General features: G+C 37.7%; 1 protein-coding gene across 1 annotated transcript in view; it reads left to right on the top strand.

Annotated features, from left to right (window-relative positions):
- LOC146469727 (uncharacterized) overlaps positions 1–19,491 on the top strand; it is a 45,073-nt gene that overhangs the window by 11,735 nt on the left and 13,847 nt on the right. The window contains exons 2-15 of the mRNA XM_085122879.1: positions 2,115–2,492; positions 4,044–4,277; positions 5,199–5,474; positions 6,166–6,411; positions 7,538–7,804; positions 8,695–9,000; positions 9,606–9,911; positions 10,952–11,242; positions 12,075–12,104; positions 12,423–12,559; positions 13,518–13,788; positions 14,163–14,273; positions 16,512–16,702; positions 17,091–17,213. Coding sequence (XP_084979005.1) covers positions 2,115–2,492; positions 4,044–4,277; positions 5,199–5,474; positions 6,166–6,411; positions 7,538–7,804; positions 8,695–9,000; positions 9,606–9,911; positions 10,952–11,242; positions 12,075–12,104; positions 12,423–12,559; positions 13,518–13,788; positions 14,163–14,273; positions 16,512–16,702; positions 17,091–17,213 — 3,167 coding nt within the window. The remainder of the gene's footprint in view (positions 1–2,114; positions 2,493–4,043; positions 4,278–5,198; positions 5,475–6,165; positions 6,412–7,537; positions 7,805–8,694; positions 9,001–9,605; positions 9,912–10,951; positions 11,243–12,074; positions 12,105–12,422; positions 12,560–13,517; positions 13,789–14,162; positions 14,274–16,511; positions 16,703–17,090; positions 17,214–19,491) is intronic.

Below are 19,491 nucleotides of genomic sequence, written 5' to 3'. Positions count from 1 at the left end.
CAGTTGATTTATTGTCGTTAACCCAATATGGACACCATAACAAGGGAATTATAATTCCCTTCTACCCCTCCCTTCTAACCTCTCCTCAAGCAGTTGTCATATTCTCGTTCACTCAATATGGACACCATAACTCCCCTTAAACCCCAACCCTCTAGCCTCCCTTCAAGTAGCTATGTTATTGTCATTCACCCAATATGGACACCATAATTACCTTTACGCCACACCACTCTAACCTTCCTTTAAGCAGCTTTGTTGTTGTCATTTCACCCAATATGGTCACCAGAATTTTCTTGCATCCCTCCCCTCAAGTAGCTATGTTATTGACGTGCAACAAATATGGACACCATAATTTCCTTTACAACACATCCCTCTAACCTCCCCTCAGTCAGCTATGTTATTGTCATTCACCCAATATGGACACCATAATTACCTTAATACCCCACTAGGCCTGTCCCGATTGCATTGGGCACTTTTTCGGCACTTTTTCGAATTTGGAGCACTACTTTAAATTTCCAGCACTCTTGAGTACTTTTGACTTTTGAGCAGAATTTGAACATTTTTTTTTTCGCTTTTTGGGAAACATTTCAGCACATTTTTCACAATTTTCCATATGTTAAGTACAATATTTTGTCTTTAAAACGTTTTCAGTAAAGCCGAGTAATTCTATTATCATGAGTTATGAATAATTCCACCTTGTCACCTGACTGGTTGACTGTTGTCATGGAAATGCACGAGCTATGGTCCTTTTAACCGTGGGAACAGGCGATCGCAAATCTAGCAAGAGAACTTCGTCAGTATATTGCTGCCGCGGAAGGTGTCACAGTCACATGTGATTAAATAGAAGAAAGATCCTCGCAGTTAGTACGCAACTTAAGCAGTTGCGAAAAGAAAGCCTCAAAAAAATTCATCTTTTATCCGCAGTTCAAGATATATGTTCCATATATTTACTTTCATTAGTCACATGTGAGGACGACAACGCCAGCTCCCTGTTCACAGAGACACACTTCCATTCTGGTCTGCAATTGTCAAAAAAGGTACTGCTGTTACAGTCGAGCTCAGCAGCCGCTGAACGAGTTTTCAGTCTTCGTTTCAGCAACTTTAACGCCCAGCAAGAAAGTGCTCTACAAGATTATATTGAACCTTCTGTGATGCTTCGATACAATAGATCGAAGAGTGACTAATAGCAGTTGGTTGTAGCTATACGGTTGATTGCATACAGTTTTGTGGTGCTGTGTGCTTTAGAAACTATGCTTGACTGATAATGAAGAGTTTTTGCTCGACAAACATTGTTATACTTTATGGTCACCTCAGCATATTAGAAAATCGAGAGTTAAGAGTTTGATAAAACTAGGAAAACGTATAAACATGCGTACATCTGCTAGGAAATAATAATAATAATAATAATAATAATAATAATAATAATAATAATAATAATAATAATAATAATAATAATAATAATAAACGTTACTGCGAGCAACTTTCGTACACTATTTCTAGATTTTAAGCCTTTTTTATAGAAATCGAGCACTAATTTAAGCATGCACTTTTTACCTATGTTTTGAGCACTTTCTGGCGATTTTTTCCAGCGCAATCGGGACAGGCCTACACCCCATCCCTCCACTCAAGCAGCTATATTATTGTCATTCACCCAATATGGACACCATAATTCCATTAACACCCCCACCCCTCTTACCTTCCCCGGAGCAGTTGCCTTATTTTTATGCACTTAAATTCTGGACACCATAATTCCCTGATGAAAAGGGGCAACGTAGCCCCGACACGACGTTCTCTTTACACCAGCGCGGCCAACATGTCTCCTTAAGGCAAATTAACTCCAGCATTTCGTACACACAAGTGTACGGCCTCCTTATACGTCAATATATATTCCGTATTCATGATGTGTTAACGGACACGTTATATCACCTCAGATTTTATATTCCATGCAGTCTTGACTAAAAACGTCACGGGTTTTCCTGAATCTTTGTGATTTTTGCACTCATTCGGTCCACAGAAGATTATGGCTTCAACGCCGTCCCAAACCCATGACAATCTGTCCTGTTCATCCGTTCAAGTTCTTTTTGCACATGTAAACCTTTAATAATCACTCGTTTCAGTAAAAGGTGCCATGAAGCTCACTTCACTTTATGGAGGAACAAGTGTGTATGGTTCTGTTGGCTCTTCAGTTACATTTACGTGGAGCTTTACTGGTGGAGTTGGGACAGTTGAGTGGGGAGTCAAGTATCCTGCTGTAACTGATGTAAAAACCAGACTAGTGTTTCTTTCCAGTAATGGTGCAGTACTGGCACTTGCAACTCAAGACCCTTACAGTGGACGTGTGAATGGAAGCTATCATGGCGATGCATCCTCTGGCCAGGCAATCTTTAAGCTTAGTAACATCAGAAAGAGAGATGAAGGATTTTACATTTGCAAAACAAAATCATCTGATTTTTTCCCTGTCGTAATATATGACCCAGTGAAGTTGACCATTGAAGGTGGGTAGTTACACATGATGCTGGAAATTGAGTGGTAATTTGTGACATAAAAATTGCGTTTATTGCCTTAAACAAGGTATTTTCAAAGGAGGTTTGTAGGAGAACATCAATTTGCGAATTAGTAGTTTCTTGTTAGAGTTTATGGTAGAGAGATGAGCAGTTATTGAGTCATCAATTCTCTTTAGGTTGGAAACGCTGCAAAATTAGAGAGACCAAGTTAAGCTATCTAGTCGTTTTTTGTGACGGGTCACATTTGAAAATGTAAGCATCGAGTCTCGTTATTCCACAACTTCAATGTTTTTCACTTTGCTCTGTGATTGCAATAAATTTTTGCAATCACAGAGCCAAAATGATTTCCATTTTAATATTAGCTCTCCTTGTCTCATGTACGGTTTAATATTCTTTTGATTTTTTAACTTAAAAACGAGTTAAGAAAGTCTAGTTTGAAAACAAACAAAAGAATATTAAAGTGGTAGCCATTTTCGAATAGGCTGTATGAAAATAAAGTGTATCTTACGATTTCCCAGGGAACTAGCGAGACCATTTTTTTATGCGTTTTATGCATTACATGTGTAAAGAATCGGCTCACAAAATTAATGAACTTTTACCTCGAATTAAGAACAAACCACGCCGATTGGAGGATGACGTGATTTTTGCTAAAATGTGTGGAAATTAAAGTAAATTAGATGCCGTTACATCATCGGGAAATATTTTTGGGGTAGCGAGTAGAGTAATAATACATATTTTAATCCGTGTTGTATCTAAATGAACAAAAAGGAGAGAAAACGAAAACGACAAAATTAGTATAGATTGAAAAAAACTGATCAGAGCTTACGGCCTTTTCCTTGGCTAAGGAGCTAAAACTCCGTGGGTCCGAGGTATCCCTGGAGTCCTCTCGTTTTACTACTTACAGTTCAAATATACAGTTTGTATGTCTGGTTTCGGTTGTTAAAGGAGCTGATAACTTTATTCAACGGATAAGTGACTAGCTAGTGGATAAAAGGAACTCCAACTCAGACATTTTATCCACTGGATGGCTATTTCAGTACTGCCACTACTCCCCCCCCCCCCCTTCCCTCCCTCCCTCTCCCGGCCCCCTTTCCCGGGGACAGACAACAACAAAATAAAAACAACAACAACAATAACAAAAACGGTCTAGAAGGGCGAAAAAACCTGGTTTTGAGTTCCAAAACCAAAGGTTCACGAATTAAACCCTAGTAATGCAAAGTCACAGTCACAAAAGCACCCACTTAATCCAATAGTAATTTGGACAGGATCATCAAATACTTAATGAAAGTTGCAAAATCTCAGTGTATGATAATAATGTAACTATAATCAATTGCCAATTTACAATATATTATTATTATTATTATTATTATTATTATTATTATCATTATCATTATCATTATCATTATCATTATCATTATCATTATCATTATCATTATCATTATCATTATCATTATCATTATCATTATCATTATCATTATCATTATCATTATCATTATCATTATCATTATTATTATAATTTTTATTATTTCTTTGAATTTTCAGAGAAACCGACCATCACTCAACCAACTGCAGCAAATGTCAGCTACAATAAGGGGAGTCCTGTTAATATCAGTTGTGAGGCGTCGGGTGAACCAGATCCAGATGTGCAATGGATCCACAATGGACAAGCATATCTCACTTTCAGCGCAATCAACAAGGCAGATGCAGGAATATACACATGTAGGGCAAATAACACTGCAGGAAGTACCGAGAAACAACTGAATCTTGTAGTTACCTGTAAGTACTATTCTACTTGTAGCCCTTACAACTCTGACTTAAGGTGGGGGTACACCTGAACTTGGATGGAATTTTCAGAGGTTTAAGGAAGGGATAGAAGAAAGAAAATGATTTTCGGGACACTAACAGACAGTTGATACCTACGCAAGAGCACCCCAGGTTGCTAGTGGACTAACTTGGTATCCGTCTATTAATTATTAACTAGAAATTCTAATTTTAAAACTTCACTAAATCTTCAATATTTCTTATTTCTCTTAATTTTACTACTCTTTTGAGAAAAACTATCTCCTCCCAAATATACCTAAAAATAACCCAAAAATTTACAAAACACCCCAAAACATTGATTTGTATAATGAGCATAGGGTTTTTGTATCGCTTGAAACGCGAACGAGATATTTCCGTTGAACCGATTTTAAGCGGCGTGAAAACGGCTTTCATGTAGACCCCCGCCTTAAGACATAGAAAATGACATGTGTACTTAGAAAATTAGAACCTTAAAATTAATGCAAAGATCAGAGGGAGTTAAAGTCAACTGGAAAGTTTAGGTGAACCATAGAGCGCCGGTTCAAATAATTCTCTCAAACTCTCGAGAGTGATCAATCGCCTCCCTTTTATGTATTTATCTTATAAAATAAGGCTTAGATGTTAACGTTAAAGCATATGTCTATGACCACTCCTCGATAAGCAACCCCATCCAAAGAGCTAGGGTACAAAAATCAGAGCATGACTAACATCATAAAAATTTATAGTAATAATACTATTGGTAGCTGTTTTTACACCTGGAATCACAATTTGCTTTCATTTCTTTGTGGAAATAGCGCACAAGCAGACAGTTAAGTTGGTCCCTTATTTGGTCGTTTAAGAGTTTGATGCCCCCCCCCCCCCCTGTTAACCTGTATTTTATCTATATATTTTCCCCAGACAAGCCTGAAGGCACATCTATCACTCTCAGTAAATATACTGCTGTACAAGGTGATAACGTCATGCTCACATGCAATGTGGCAGCTGCCAATCCTCCGGTGTCAGAGTACAGAGTCTACCTAAATAGAAGTAGCATTCCTGTTTATACTATAAAAAATACCAGTAACATTATCATCAAGAACGTTCGGCGATCGCAGCATTATGGTGAATACAAGTGTGAGGCACACAATGCTGTTGGAAATTGGCAGAGTAGTGCAGTTGTTCTCAACATAAATGGTGAGTCAATTTTGAACGAAAGCAGATCCTACTGAACTGATTGTACATATTGTACAGTATGTGCAGTGGAACCTTTGCAATGGTGAGTTTTCTTTTACTCAAAGAGACCACGATTTAGTAAAAAAAAAAAAAAAAAGAAAAAAAAAAAAGATTAACAGTAAGGTACCTGGAATTTTCTCACCAGCCTTCATAATGACCTACATGTAGACATTCTATATTAGCAGTCACGGGCAAACTGCAACCAATAGGGGAACGTTCTCCCTTATGTGTCATTACAAACACATGCTAAAGTTACAGTTTTTCTGTCCATAGTGAAGGAAAAGCAGGTGAATGGATGAAACATTGCAATTGCCTTCAGTAACAAATGAAAGTGTCTGGTCTTAGATTTTAAATGCATATGCAACAGTTACAGGCTTTGTTATAGTGGATATATTGAAAAATCTTATTTTATAATATATGTCATACGTGTTTCTGAAACAAAATACTTCAATAGCTAAGTTTTCCAGTAACCCTCTTCTCAGTTTTCTAAGAATGCGTTGGTGACGGCAGAAATATCAGTAGAAAGTTATCTTTATCTACTACACACTGCTCTGTCGTGTACAGTTGTAACTACTGGAGTCTTGTTGCGCTTGCTGTAATAAATGATTACAAGAAAATTTTCTAATGCTTTGTTTACATCGTTATTTTTCAGTTCCTGTAACGATAAAACCATTTACAGGAAACATAACGATAAATGAAACAAATCCCATTGATTTGAAATGTGAAGCGTCAGGTTACCCCGCACCGACTGTCACATGGAACAAAGATGGACGGCAAATACATTCAGGGAGTGTGTTTCTCATTGAGAGGAGCAGCAGAAATCACAGTGGAGTATACGTCTGTATAGCAACAAATGTTGTGGGAAAGGCAGAAATTGATATACTTGTCTCCGTTTATTGTAAGTAAAAGGAAGCTACGAAGATATTTGGTGGCGCACAGCCTGTCAAACAAGATAGTGACTACAATCCTATTAATTAGCCAGAGATAAGACCACATTGTCTTACTAATTGTCTTCGTGTTTGTTCATGAAGCACCAATATGCGCAAACATGGTGACCCATTTGGTTTGGTTATCCGTGTAATACATAAAAACAGCCCTTCAAACAACATTGGCTGTTCTATTTGGAATTAACAGTTTCTTTTTTCTGGCTTATTTTCTTTTATTTAATCACTACGTACATTTAGTTCTAGTTTTTAGTATTAGAATACTACACAAATACATTTCATGACCTGGCATTTCCTGGGTTGGTTTAGTGAGTCGATGTTCCATCTGTTTTGATTGTACCTTCAGGTCACTTTCAAAGGCTATTTTCTAATTTCCTTTCATGACCGAGCATGTACGTTTAAACACCGTGCGCTTAATAAGCTTCCCTGTACATCATGGCTTATAACTCTTGCTTAATGCATTATTAAGTTGGACAATTAAATTTGCACTTGTACCTGTAAATGTACGTCTAAATAAATACTGATCAAACCTGTTTGTGTAAAATTAATTCTTTCATGATGCATAAACTTAAGCTGCTTTAACACTAATCACTTTTATTCTACCATCATTTCTGAAATCGCCTCTTTTTTGTATTTATTGTCGGCTACAATATAACAGACTTGCTTTTGCGAGTATTGTTTTAACAGCATCAAACTTCATGTGCCTTGATCTAAAATACATTTATGACATAATTGTTAAAGTGTTTTAAACTCATCTAGCAACGTCAAAATTCAAGACGTTTCTTGTCGTTTTGGTGTGACAAGTACACGTAGATCCCTTAGCTTAAAAAATGACTGACTGACTGACTGAAATAAACAAAAAAATAAATAAATAAATAAAAGTGTTGCTAAACCCAATATTTTAATAAGAAGGTGCACCTTTTTCACGAAAAGAGAGGCACAAGAGAGATATCCACCAATATGCCCCCTCTGTTAATGAAAATTGTCAGACCAATTCCATGCCATCGGTACATGTTATGTTTTACTCTAATTTAACTAGCTGTATTAGTTTGTGACCACAGCGGTTATTTTAATCAACAGACCCAGCAGCCATAACAAGTGCCACGCCCGCAACAACCAGGTCTTGGATTAAACAGATAGTTACGTTGAAGTGTGTGGCAGATGGTGTTCCAACGCCAACCATAACATGGAAAAAACCAGACGGAACTGAAGTTAAGAAAGGTTTAGCCACAGAGAATATAGCGGATATAGAGATGAAAACTGGTCGGGACTTTGGACAATATACATGTGAAGCTAAAAACGAGGCATATCCTGCTGATACAAAGACAGTGCAAGTGCAGCAAATAAGTAAGAACAACAATGAAACGTTTTATTACGTAAGACAGGATCTGCTCCACTGGTAGGTAGCTATAGCCACTCAGGTGACCAGATTAAGAAATGTTTCCATTCTATTATGTGCACGTATCACAGACGATTGTACAATCAAAGCAGCCTACTGCAGTTATACATATCTGCAGATATGCGGGTAATTTCCCCTTGGGGCCAAGGAAATAAGTCAAGACTGCAGTTATGCATAAGTACATTTTATATCTAAATGTTGCCCAATTCGCCCTCTTTGGAAAGGTACGTTTTACTTCATTTCATTTTTTTTCTTAGACTTTTCTTAGCATCAGGCTGAGAGGACTATTTTCAACACTTGTGGAGTTGAGTGTTGAGTTGGAAGAAGCATATCACCAGCAACACTCAGTCGACTTTAAGTCTTATCGTATTACTTTGGAAAAGCACTTACATTGTAGAGCCAAATAATATTCTTTTACCAGATTGAAGATATAGGGTACATATTGGAATCCCATATTACCTTGTATAAACCGTCCAAAAACGTAACAAGATGGCCTTTAAGCCAATATTTGCATTGTATTGTTTCGTTTTATTGTGTCGTTTTCTTGTGTTTATTTTTGGGTGAGTTGATAATTCAATGTAGAAGTGTTTCACACAGCGTTGAAGCTTTTTCCCCTTAATAGGGTTGATTCGTGTATATTACAAGCTGAATTTACCTAAAATGTATTTTGGTCTTTGTACACTCCCGGTATTTTGATTTAGGCTTTTATAAATTGATGTCACTCAGTAGTTTCGCTGGAGTAAGTTGATGAGGACTCAACAACTGCATAGCATCCAAACGTGTTTTCATTTAACTATAAATCAACATAATCGTTCGTTCTTTTTTTTTCTTCTATTAGAGGCACCTGGCTCACCGAACATTACCTCAAAAGATGAAGACATTCAAGCGACTTCAATTAACGTAAAATGGACTGAGCCAGCTGATGGAGGAAGTCGTATAACAGCCTACCGAGTGGTCGTACTACATGGTAGAATTGAAATAAGGAATGAGAATATCACTGATATTAACTCTAAGGTGTTTAAAGCTAGAGCTAAAGTCATTGAACGTCTGAACATTAGCACCAACTACACTGTGAAGGTCATTGCCAGAAATTTTGTGTTTGAGGGAGAAGCCGGTGAAATGACAATCAGGACAAAGTTTCAAGGTGAGTATTGTTGTAAGGCTTAGCGTTACACATAGGGGCTGTCATGAATAATCTGCTCCATTTTGTGTGGTTATTTCATTGCGTTAATCCTGTTCACCACCATGTACGGTATTTCTAGCAGGGTCAAAAATGTGCCCTCTATAACTGGTGGGATATATTTGATTATTTGTGTATCTCCATAATAGCAATTTCTAAAATTTTCAGGCAGAAAAAAATGCGAGATCTGTGATCGATCAAATATGTTTATTAAATTTCCACATTGCACGTACCCTCCCCTGGTTGTAATTGACACAGATCAAGACACGGAAAGCTTTAATTTACTCATTTCGTTTTCTTTTTTTTTATGAGCAAAACCTTTTGGTCGGAAGGGTTTCCATAAAAACAGTGTTAGCAGCTTTAACTAAAACGTTTGACGGTGATCTTGCTCAAACGGGATTTTATAGAAAGGACCGCCTATAATCAATTCAAAATATTGTGTTTGTCTGAAACGAAATTCAACCGAGTATTTATTGAGACATTGATTCAAGAGGTTGATCATTCGTGGAGATTTAACAGAATGATGTATTCTCTTTGGTGATTTGTCCTCGTTTGGTTTTGCCAATTAGGAATCCCAGCTTCCGCAGAAATTATAGACTTGCCTGCAAAGACAAAGGAGACTGAAGTAAGAATAATATGGAATAAGGCCCAGAACAATGGAGCACCCATTACACAGTACAATGTGTACCGACGAGTTGTGACTAATGATGGTACACCAGGAGAATGGGAGAAAGTTAGCGAAAATCCTCCAGTTCGTGCTGTTAATGTTTCGTTCGAAAAAGGCAAGGAGTATGAAGTTGTAGTAACAGCCACTAACAGGTTTGGTGAGAGCCTGAAAGAAGACGATAAAATCAAGAAAATCAAGGTGTTGGGAGGTAGGTGCATACCAGAATATATCGGGCATTTAAACCCTGCACGAGTAAAGCTGTAGGAGAACACTATAATTTTTCACATTACGTTTTGTCAGTTTTTCACACACACCTTCGGTCTGCTCAAAACTTGTTCAACAAAAAAATAAGTCGATCTCGTATTCACTGAGCATGCAATTAAAGAAAGTTTCTTTTCGTGCTCAGTGAATACGAAATCGACTTATTTTCTTGGTTCGAAGAAAATAATATATCATACCAAACTAGTTTTTAAGGCATGCACAACAGCAGTAACATTGCTGACATTACATGTAACAATAAGTGTAAGAAAATTGTCGCTTTAAGTTAACTCAAAAATAATAGAAAGGTGGCATGGATATAAATATGGAGCTTCCTTGTATGATTTGCAAATTACTTTTCTACATGAGCTGCGCATTTCAATATGTGATTATTTTCTTTGTCTAAAGAGTAAGAAAAAAGACTTGAGATGGCATAATCTGTATACTCTGCGTTCCAATAATTCTCCGTCTTATTTAATGAGGTGTTACCTTCCTGTTCTAACAGTCTGTAGTAACGTCAGTTTTGGTGACTTGCTACACTGCTTTAAAAACGAGAATCGGTTTTAGGTGTCCAAATAAACCATATACCATCGTAATAAGATTGACATAAATGTGAAACCCCATTTACACAAGGCACTTATTTTCCTAAACTGCGGCTCTTTTTCTGCGATGTAACATTGTGTTGTTACGGTTCTCATGAAGTGTCTAACGGACCAGTGTTTTTCCCGGTCGCTGCTCTTATGCTTGGATTTATTTCAAGCTTACATAGACTCAGGTAACTTTTAAGTTCCTTCTTATGATGAATCGTTGTTTCAAGGAGTAGCAGTACTTCAGCACTTCGCCATTCTTTTCCGGTTGTATTACTATTACTGCTAGTCATTAAGTGCTGTGCAGTGGCAGCTTAAGAATATTTTCCACTCTGAAACGCAGATGAGTTTTAGCAGTAATTTATGAAATAGTAGCTTTGTCACTTTTTCAATATCCGCGCAGATGTTCCAGATCCTGTAGTTTTTGAAGCAAATGTAAATGATGACGAAGTGACCCTGAAATGGAAGGAACCAGAAAATAATGGAGCTGTCATCACACAATACTCCATCTACCAAAGAATCGTAAATGATAAGCAGTGGACGAAAGTGGAGGTTATAAATGATATCTCCAAACGTCAATTTGTTGTTAGAGTAGAGAAAGGCAAGCAGTACGAATTTGTGGTTACCGCTACAAATAAATATGGTGAAAGTTTAAAGAACAAAGAAAGGATCGAGACGGTCAACATAGAGGGAGGTACGTTACTCAAAATAAAGATGTAAATGTTCCTTTTCCGGCGACTTTCCCTGATTTTTGAGATGCGCATTACAAATGTCAAAAAGCGGGCAAAGACAAGTAGTGTCGGGGCTACGACTAAAAAATCTAGGAGAGCTTAAAAGACAACATTAAGAAGGTCGTATTGTTGGAAATGGTTATGTGAGTTACGTTTTTGCCTGGTTTGTAAATATAATGCAAGACATAGTTATCTAGTTCGGATAAGACACAGCCAAGTAATAATAATCTTTATTGAGGAAATCAATTTCACCAATAAGTGATTTACAAAAGAATCCTAGAAAATTAAAAAAGAACAAAAAAAAAAATGAAAAATAATATATTTAAAGTTCATTTTTACGTTTCGTTTTGTGTTGGTTAAAGCTAATAGCTGTTGATCTTTGACACGAATCTTTAAGGCATAAGATCCAGGTGCCTTTCAAGCCTTATTGAAAATATTCAATTTTACTCTGAATAAAAGCTGATGTTTCCCTTTTATTTTAATTTGATCTGTATGTGAGATGAAAAGCTAAAGCCAATCACAGTATGGGTTACTCCCCTTGTTACCAAGTTATTTGCAAATACAAAAAAGTTGTTCTTGTGAGGAATTTCAAGGCAATTTCCTCAAAACTACATCTATATCAACGAACGATTTTCTGAGCTTAATCTCCTCATCAGAAAGTTGCATTTGAAGCCTTATGCGTCCTTTCATGGTTGAAATCTTCATTCTTTTGAGAACAACCATAAAATATCATCTCTACAACCCGTTTTCTTCTTTAGAAACTGTTTCTAACACGTTGAAATTTATATCTCTTAGGTGATAGTAAGCCACCAGAAAATCAAAAAGGTGAGAGGATTTCCTTTCCCTGGAAATTGCCTTCTAAACAGTTAATAGAAAATTATAAGTAACCGTGAGTTCAGATTTCCCAGCAATGCATACGCATGCTACGTGTAACCACTTGGTCAAGACTTCATATTTAAAGCCATGCTATTTCATTTCCTTCGTCCCACCACCCTCTTCCCCGTCGGCGGCAATTTCTCTTTTTGTTTGCTAAGGTACGCCTTATTGTCCGGGAAAAATAATTTTTTCCAAAACTCATCTATGCTCGACAATGGGTGTCTCTTGTAGCACTGAAGACTTAGTACTATGTTTATTAACTTGTAGGTTCTTGTGTTGTTCTTCATGCGGTTTATAATTTTGTAATCCTTGTGTTGGGGATAATAATTATTGTTCTATCTGTTGCGCTCTGGAGATCGCGCCATCGTCTGTGCCCAAGGTGCAGCCAGGATCTTATAGCTATGGTAAGTGATCAGTTATATAATTAATCACGGGGTGTGCAGCCACAGTCAAGCTTAAGTTCCTTCCGTAACGAGGTTGAGATTAACGGGAGCAATAGTTTGATTATGGAGATAGTTCTGCATTTCGAGAAATGCAACGCTTTAAGGGTTTTTTCGTTCCTGTCTTCTTTCCAGAGTTCCGATTTACTGCGCGTCCGTGACAAAGTTATAATAATAATATATCCTGGCCCTATTTCTAGAATGTCGTGGTTCTTTTTTCGTTTTCATAAAGTTGAAAGATTAAGGCGGCAAGTCTTTAAAATAACCTTACTTGTTACTTTCCTTCCTGTAACTTATTTAAAGGAGGGTTGCACTGTTTTCCATCACTTTCCATCACTTATACTAACACGGATTAATAACCCTTTATCAATTAATGCCAAAAAAAAAAAAAAACAAACAAACAAACAAAAAACTGGTGGATGGTGGGAAGGGGTTCATAGCCACATTAAATTTTCGAAAATGTAAGGTCACTGTGAACCTCACCATGCAATCATTTACTATTGTTATTTTTAATTTGCGAGAAGTTTCGTTTAAACATCCTGTTCAAAGCTACCTAATAGAAAAATGGGGGTCATCGAACTCGCTTTTGAGTTATAACCAGTTAAAACTGATTAGGCATTTGTTTGGTACCATCATTGTGGTATCAATTGATACTGAGGGTGGTAATTTTGACCCGTCAAGGTATAAGTGATGGAAAGTGATTGGAAACTTTTTAGACTCACCTTACGGCCCTTGGAAAAACATGGTCTTTACTTGTAGTTTTTCTTTAATGAACTGTAGTGATGTGAAGTGTAATCTAATTGATCGGTTTTCGACGTCGTTCACCGAGCTGAGCTTGAAGCTCTTTTTTGTTATCATACATACTTTTTGTTATCATGCATGATTTTCCTGAAATTTTGTTTTTATCCTTGTTTGTCACTAGAATCCAATGCCTGTGCAGGAAAAAGACAATGTACAACCCCCAAGAGGGAAGACGGCGAATGAGCCAGTGACCTATGCAACACCAGCAGTCTCCACGGTTGGAGACTATATGCCACTTCATCCCTCAGGAAAAAGCTGGGAAATCAGTCGGGAGCAAGTAACCGTCATCAAAGTTATTGGAAAAGGAGCATTTTCGCAGGTTGCTCAAGCAACAGTAAGAGACATGCGTGGTAGACAGGAAAACATAACAGTGGCTGTGAAAATGCTGAAAGGTAGGATGCCATTGATCATCATCACAATCACCAATTTTGTTACATTGTCACGAAAAAAAATTGAATAAAGAAATAATAATGGAAAAACGGGGTGGATGTTACTATCACCTAAAGCCCTCACATATTGGAGTCGTATTGCTTGTTTGGAAGTTTATGGTTGCATTGGGTCGCTAAGTCGCTAAGGTGCAAGTACTTTTTAACCATTCTAAGACAGCTTTCTGCGCTTGCCCGTACAAAGCAACCAACAATAAGACCACCTTAACTATTATTCGCGCCAACTAACGTTAAATCAAACAAATTTTATTAGCTGTCGCCATTAAAATGGCTTTTCAACCAAAAGCTACCAATATGTTTTACTTTCTTCTTCTCTGCAGAAGATGCTCCTGATTCAGACAGAAAGGACTTGCTTTCAGAACTTGAGTTGATGAAAAAGCTGAAACCTCATCCACACGTGATCAAGCTTGTTGGATGTGTCACGCAGAATGGTAAATGACCATCGCGACATTAACATCGGTTGACAGTAGTTCCCATATCTCAAACTGACTTTGAACACTTAATGAAGTTTAGAAAATGTGGTATTCGTTGTCGTCATAGTACTTTTGTATACGAGAACAGAACCTCATTCGTCAAACAAAGAAATGACTGAACAGAGCTGCAGTTACGGAGTATTCTGGGGCTTAGCAGCAATCTACGATATTTTTGGTCAAGCACTGATTTCAAAACGTTTGATTTATTGTGATGAGCAACTCTAACAAATTAAACAAAGTTACAATCTTCGGCGGCTATTCCTGGTAGGTGTAGTGGTTATGATGTTTTAGTATATTCTCAGCTCCGACTATTGCATTTCTAGCTCTCTAATTGGCTCAAAAACTCCGACTATGAGCCATTAGTCGGAGTTTTACCTAATATGGAAAATAGTGCGCCAAGTTTAAAAATTTTCCGCACGAAGTTTACTAGACAATGCTGTTCCAGAAAAAAACGAAGAAAGCCACAAAGTTCGGCATGAACATATTTAGTGGTACGTATCTGGGAGTTTTACTCAAAAACTAGCAACAATTGTTTACGTTCACTGTCGATATTTTGATAATTTTATAACTGCGTAACAACGACAAAAATTCTCACCTTGTTATTTACAGAATGGCTGTCAAGTACTGTTGCCTCAAAATTTTCGAAATGAATTGAAGACATGTCTAAAGAGGAGCTAAATGAATCTACACCTCCGTAAGGAAGAAAGACGGCACGTATTACAAGTACACATCCATGAAGTCCATTCGAGCCGCCACAGATCGCTTTCTTCGCTCGCCACCAAACAACAAGTCTTTTTCTATCATCTCCGACGCTGTGTTTACCGAAGGCAATAAAATTTTCGATGCCTTTGTAAAGGATCTCAGAAAGACGGGTAAAATAGCTTGAATTGTCCACAAGAAAGCAGTGTCAAAAGATCAAATCCCGGAGGCTCTTTGAAAGCGGCGAACTTGGGCCGGCCGACAGTCAAAATCCAGCCTAACTGCAGAGAACGGCATGGTTTTATCTCAACCTTTTCTTCGGACGACGAGGAAGAGAAAATCTGCGGCAGTTGAACCCTGGAATGCACTCCCTAAGAACAACGCCACAAGGTGTCGAGTATTTTGAGTTAATGATCGCCCATCCATAGAACAGCAGAAGAAGATGTCACACGTTCTCAGTGATTTTGTCTCAGCCGGAGCCTCTGAAGCTTCCCCATGCACTAGTATCTCTGCAACTGAGAAAGAAAACGAATGCCATGGCCAGCAAGAACGGCAACCTCAAAGTGAAGGGACAGTTTCAGTCCAAAATCAGTACTTAAATACCGAGGTTCGGCAAAGCGAGCGAAGTCTAAGCTTTCCGCAGGTTTTCTTCAACTGCAATGTCCAAGTTCACAACTATTACGGAGGCGGAGAATTAGGAAAATCTTCCTGAACTTTGAGCACTACTTAACCACTTGAAAGCTTCCGAAGCCGTCTTTTTTCCTTGCATTTGAACGGTTGAATATATTCCAAGGTTGATTTTCGTTAACAGTTGACCACAGTTTGTCGTTTGTGTAGCTGTCAAATTTCATTCAGCTCATCCAGTGATGTAATAATCAGGTGACCACGGCGCGCGTGTGACCGGAAGTTGTATGCTCTTTTGATCGCTTTCTAAAATTGTTGAAATAAAAATCGGCGGCAAACACCCGATTTGAGAATATACTAAAACAATTATTCCATTCGACCTTGTTGGATATAAAGTGATCATAACCAACTCGCGCTACGCGCTCGTTGGTTATTTATCACTTCATATCCAACGCGGTCTCATGGAATAATTGTTATATGGTTGGATGGGTGGACTATTCTGATTTCTTCCTTCTTTTACTCTAAAGTTTCAAGTAAGTTTACTTTATGTAATTTCAAGGGAGAGACAGCAGTCAGTTTGAGGTATGGAAACAAGTTTGAACTAATAACAACATATTTTCAGGGGGGAGGGGGTGTCTATTTGCTATAGACTTCACTAATACACAAGCTTCTGTCGTTCCAATAAATTAAATCAAATATAGGAACTTAATAATACCTCTGTCAACTAATGCAGGGATACAAGGTAGAAATTTTCAAAGATCACCTATTCAAAGATTGCTGAGGAATATCTGAAGCTATTTTACCAACTTTGTATGAACAGTCTTTTCTTTTTTGTCTTTTTCTATTTCCTGACATGATACTTGTTTTCTATAGATCCCCTGTTGGTCCTTATTGAGTATGTGCCATTTGGTGACCTGCTGGGATACTTGAGAAAGAGCAGAGGACTGGACGACACGTACTATAAGGATCCGGATATTAAACCGCAGACCAATCTGACCGCCGAACAGCTGATGAGGTTCACTTGGCAGATTGCTGATGGAATGTGCTATTTGTCTTCTAAAAAGGTTTGAGTCAATTTCGTGTGCGAATGTCACCCACGTTAACAAAAAATATTTTATACTTTTAATGTTAAGACATTTTGCGGCTTTTTGGTTTTGTTTTTTCAAACTGGTATCATATTTCAGTTTCAAGTAAGGGTAAAAGTTGCTCCAGTGTAATTTGATAAGAACATCTGCAGAACTGTCTTGACATGAGTTTGTGGGAGTTAAGGGACATTTTTTGCAATCTAGGACATACATAAAGAGTCACTTGGTTGATAGCTATAGATTACTCTGATAACATACATGAAGGTCGTCATTTCTCGTCCCAAAAGTTCGTCGCTTTCTCTGGAATTTTTTTTTAATTTAAGACAATTTTCACCGACACTGCATGCAGATACATCCTTTCTTTTAGATAATCCATCGTGACTTAGCGGCGAGAAATATCCTTGTTGGAGAAGGAGAGGTGTGTAAGGTGACAGATTTTGGGATGGCAAGGAATGCAAACCAGGATGACATTTACACCAGAAAAAGCCGGGTAAGAGTAAAAATAAGAATTAAATTGAAATGTTCAATCTTAACTAGGTCCTATTGAGCTAAAATTTATATATATATACACGGCATAGAAATGAATGTAGCAGAAATGTTCGAGCTATTGATTTCGAAACATTTGGCCAGACTCTCCATCTTCTCCCTTTTTTGAAAATTAAAGCACCAGAAATATTCTGATCCTTTTTGGAATTCCAGATTACCCGGAACAAATGCTCAATTTATAGCTGTGAATTGACGAAAGGCCCGTTTACACGTTAAAGGAGAAAGAACGGCTCGGTTAGAAACAAGTACCAGTTCCAGACGAAATCTTCTGTTTACACGTACAAATTCTGTATTGTACCTAAAAGAAAAAGGCACGGTACTTGAGAGCCCCTTGGAACGGGTACTAGACCGTTTACACGTTGTTTTCTTCGAGATCGGTAACGATAGAGCCCACTATACTGAAACAAAACTGCTTCGATTAGTTGTTCATATGAACTTACACATACAGTACACTGTGCGTATCTCCGACTATCATGGATTTACGAGCACTTTTCTGGTTTCTTCTGAAGAAGAAAACACGAAATTCACGTTTGACAGCGCGAGCAATTCTTCAAAGAAATACTTCTGAGAGAATGTACCGAATTAGGAGAAAAACAAGGCTTATGGTTCTTCTATTAACAGCCCTTGTATCGCACTTCACAGTCGAAAGGAGCTTGGGACGTACGCTAAGCAGCTGAAGTGGAGTACTACGGGCTCAGAAAAAACGTAACAGAACGGTACCGAAATAAGGTCAAGCGTTTACACGTTGAAAAGAAAACAAAAATGTGGGTACGGAACCGTTTTTTATCGGTTCCGTTCCGAAAGGGGTCCATAGCCGCCTATGGGCCTCTTTAGGAACGGAACGGATAAGACTGGAACGGGTCAAGTACCGTTTACACGTCAAATTTTGTCGGAGCCGTTCGTCTTTTTATCCGAGCCGCTCCAATTTTTTCGGTCGTGTAAACGGGCCTTTTAAAGGGCAGGAACTTCTATTGATTTAAGAGCGGCTTGCTGTAACTATCAACTAACATCATGCAAGATAGAAAAATTCGATTTTCTCAAACTTTGCCATAATAAAGGGCTTTGCTAACTTGTTACAAAAATTGACCTTTCAAGTTGTTTGGATTTTTATTTTCTTGTCGAGACGAGGTTTAGTAATTTCCTCTCACAGCGTCCAAAATCGGTCCTGAAATTGCACTTTTATCGAAGGCAAGCAAACCAAAACGGAAACCGTACCAGCAAAAACTGATGCATGCCATTAAAATATCATCCTTCAACGGCGATTTAGAGCTGTTAGGTCTCAATGAATTTTCTTATGGAATTTCCAAAATTATGCCTCGCGGAAGTATTGCGTGACGTTCAATTTTGGCCAGATTCGTGGGCAAAAAAATCGATCTGGTACATGGATTTACCTATCAAAACTATTATTACCGATAAAAGTATCATTTTATCTTAGCTTTTACCGAAAATGTAGCTTGGGTAAATGAAACGGCAAATTGTGAGAGCGTGTTAAAAACAAGACACTCGCGCTAATTGATTGGCATGTTGACCCGCCGTGTTGCGAGAATTATCACGGTTAGTTTACGTAAAAAAGTTCAACTCTGTGTTAAATGTACGTAAAAACTCTTTTGTGTCCCTCAAATATCTGAGCAATATATTATATTCCACATTTAAGTCGAAACCGTTCTAAACGACCATTTTTGTTGCCATTGTAAGTGTAGCGGTTTCATTTTGATATGTTTACACAACCACATATCAGGTAATATAAACTGACAAACATTTCTCGAAAACTTGTGCAATAGATGAGTTTGCCTATTGAAGCTATTATTCCAACCGAAAGTATCATTTGTCTTAGCTTTATCGAAAAACTAGCTTGGGTAAATGAAATGACAAATTCTGCGAGAGTCTTCAGTCTTCAAAGCAAAGTGATCAAGCTAGTTTGTTTTGACTTTCCACGCCGCGAGCACTATCGCAAAAGGTTATCCAAACACTGTTAGATGGTGTACTAAATGCTGTGCGATGTGTGTAAATCAAATTCAAGGTAAAATGACCATTTTCGTAGTTTTAGGTAAGATTTATTTTAAATTGCGAAGCCGAGGAATGCACGCAACATATAAATATCAGTTGATAAATCATTATCGACAAACAACTGGAGGAAAACTTATGATAAATACAGGAAACTCAATATCTTGAAGTACATCTTACCTCAGTCGAGGTTATCTGGATGAGATAATTGCAACATT

Source organism: Pavona decussata, unplaced genomic scaffold, assembly GCF_977016875.1.
Source record: "Pavona decussata unplaced genomic scaffold, jaPavDecu1.1 SCAFFOLD_119, whole genome shotgun sequence".
In the NCBI taxonomy this organism is placed as follows: domain Eukaryota; kingdom Metazoa; phylum Cnidaria; class Anthozoa; order Scleractinia; family Agariciidae; genus Pavona; species Pavona decussata.
This window is presented reverse-complemented; position numbering and strand designations above follow the sequence as displayed.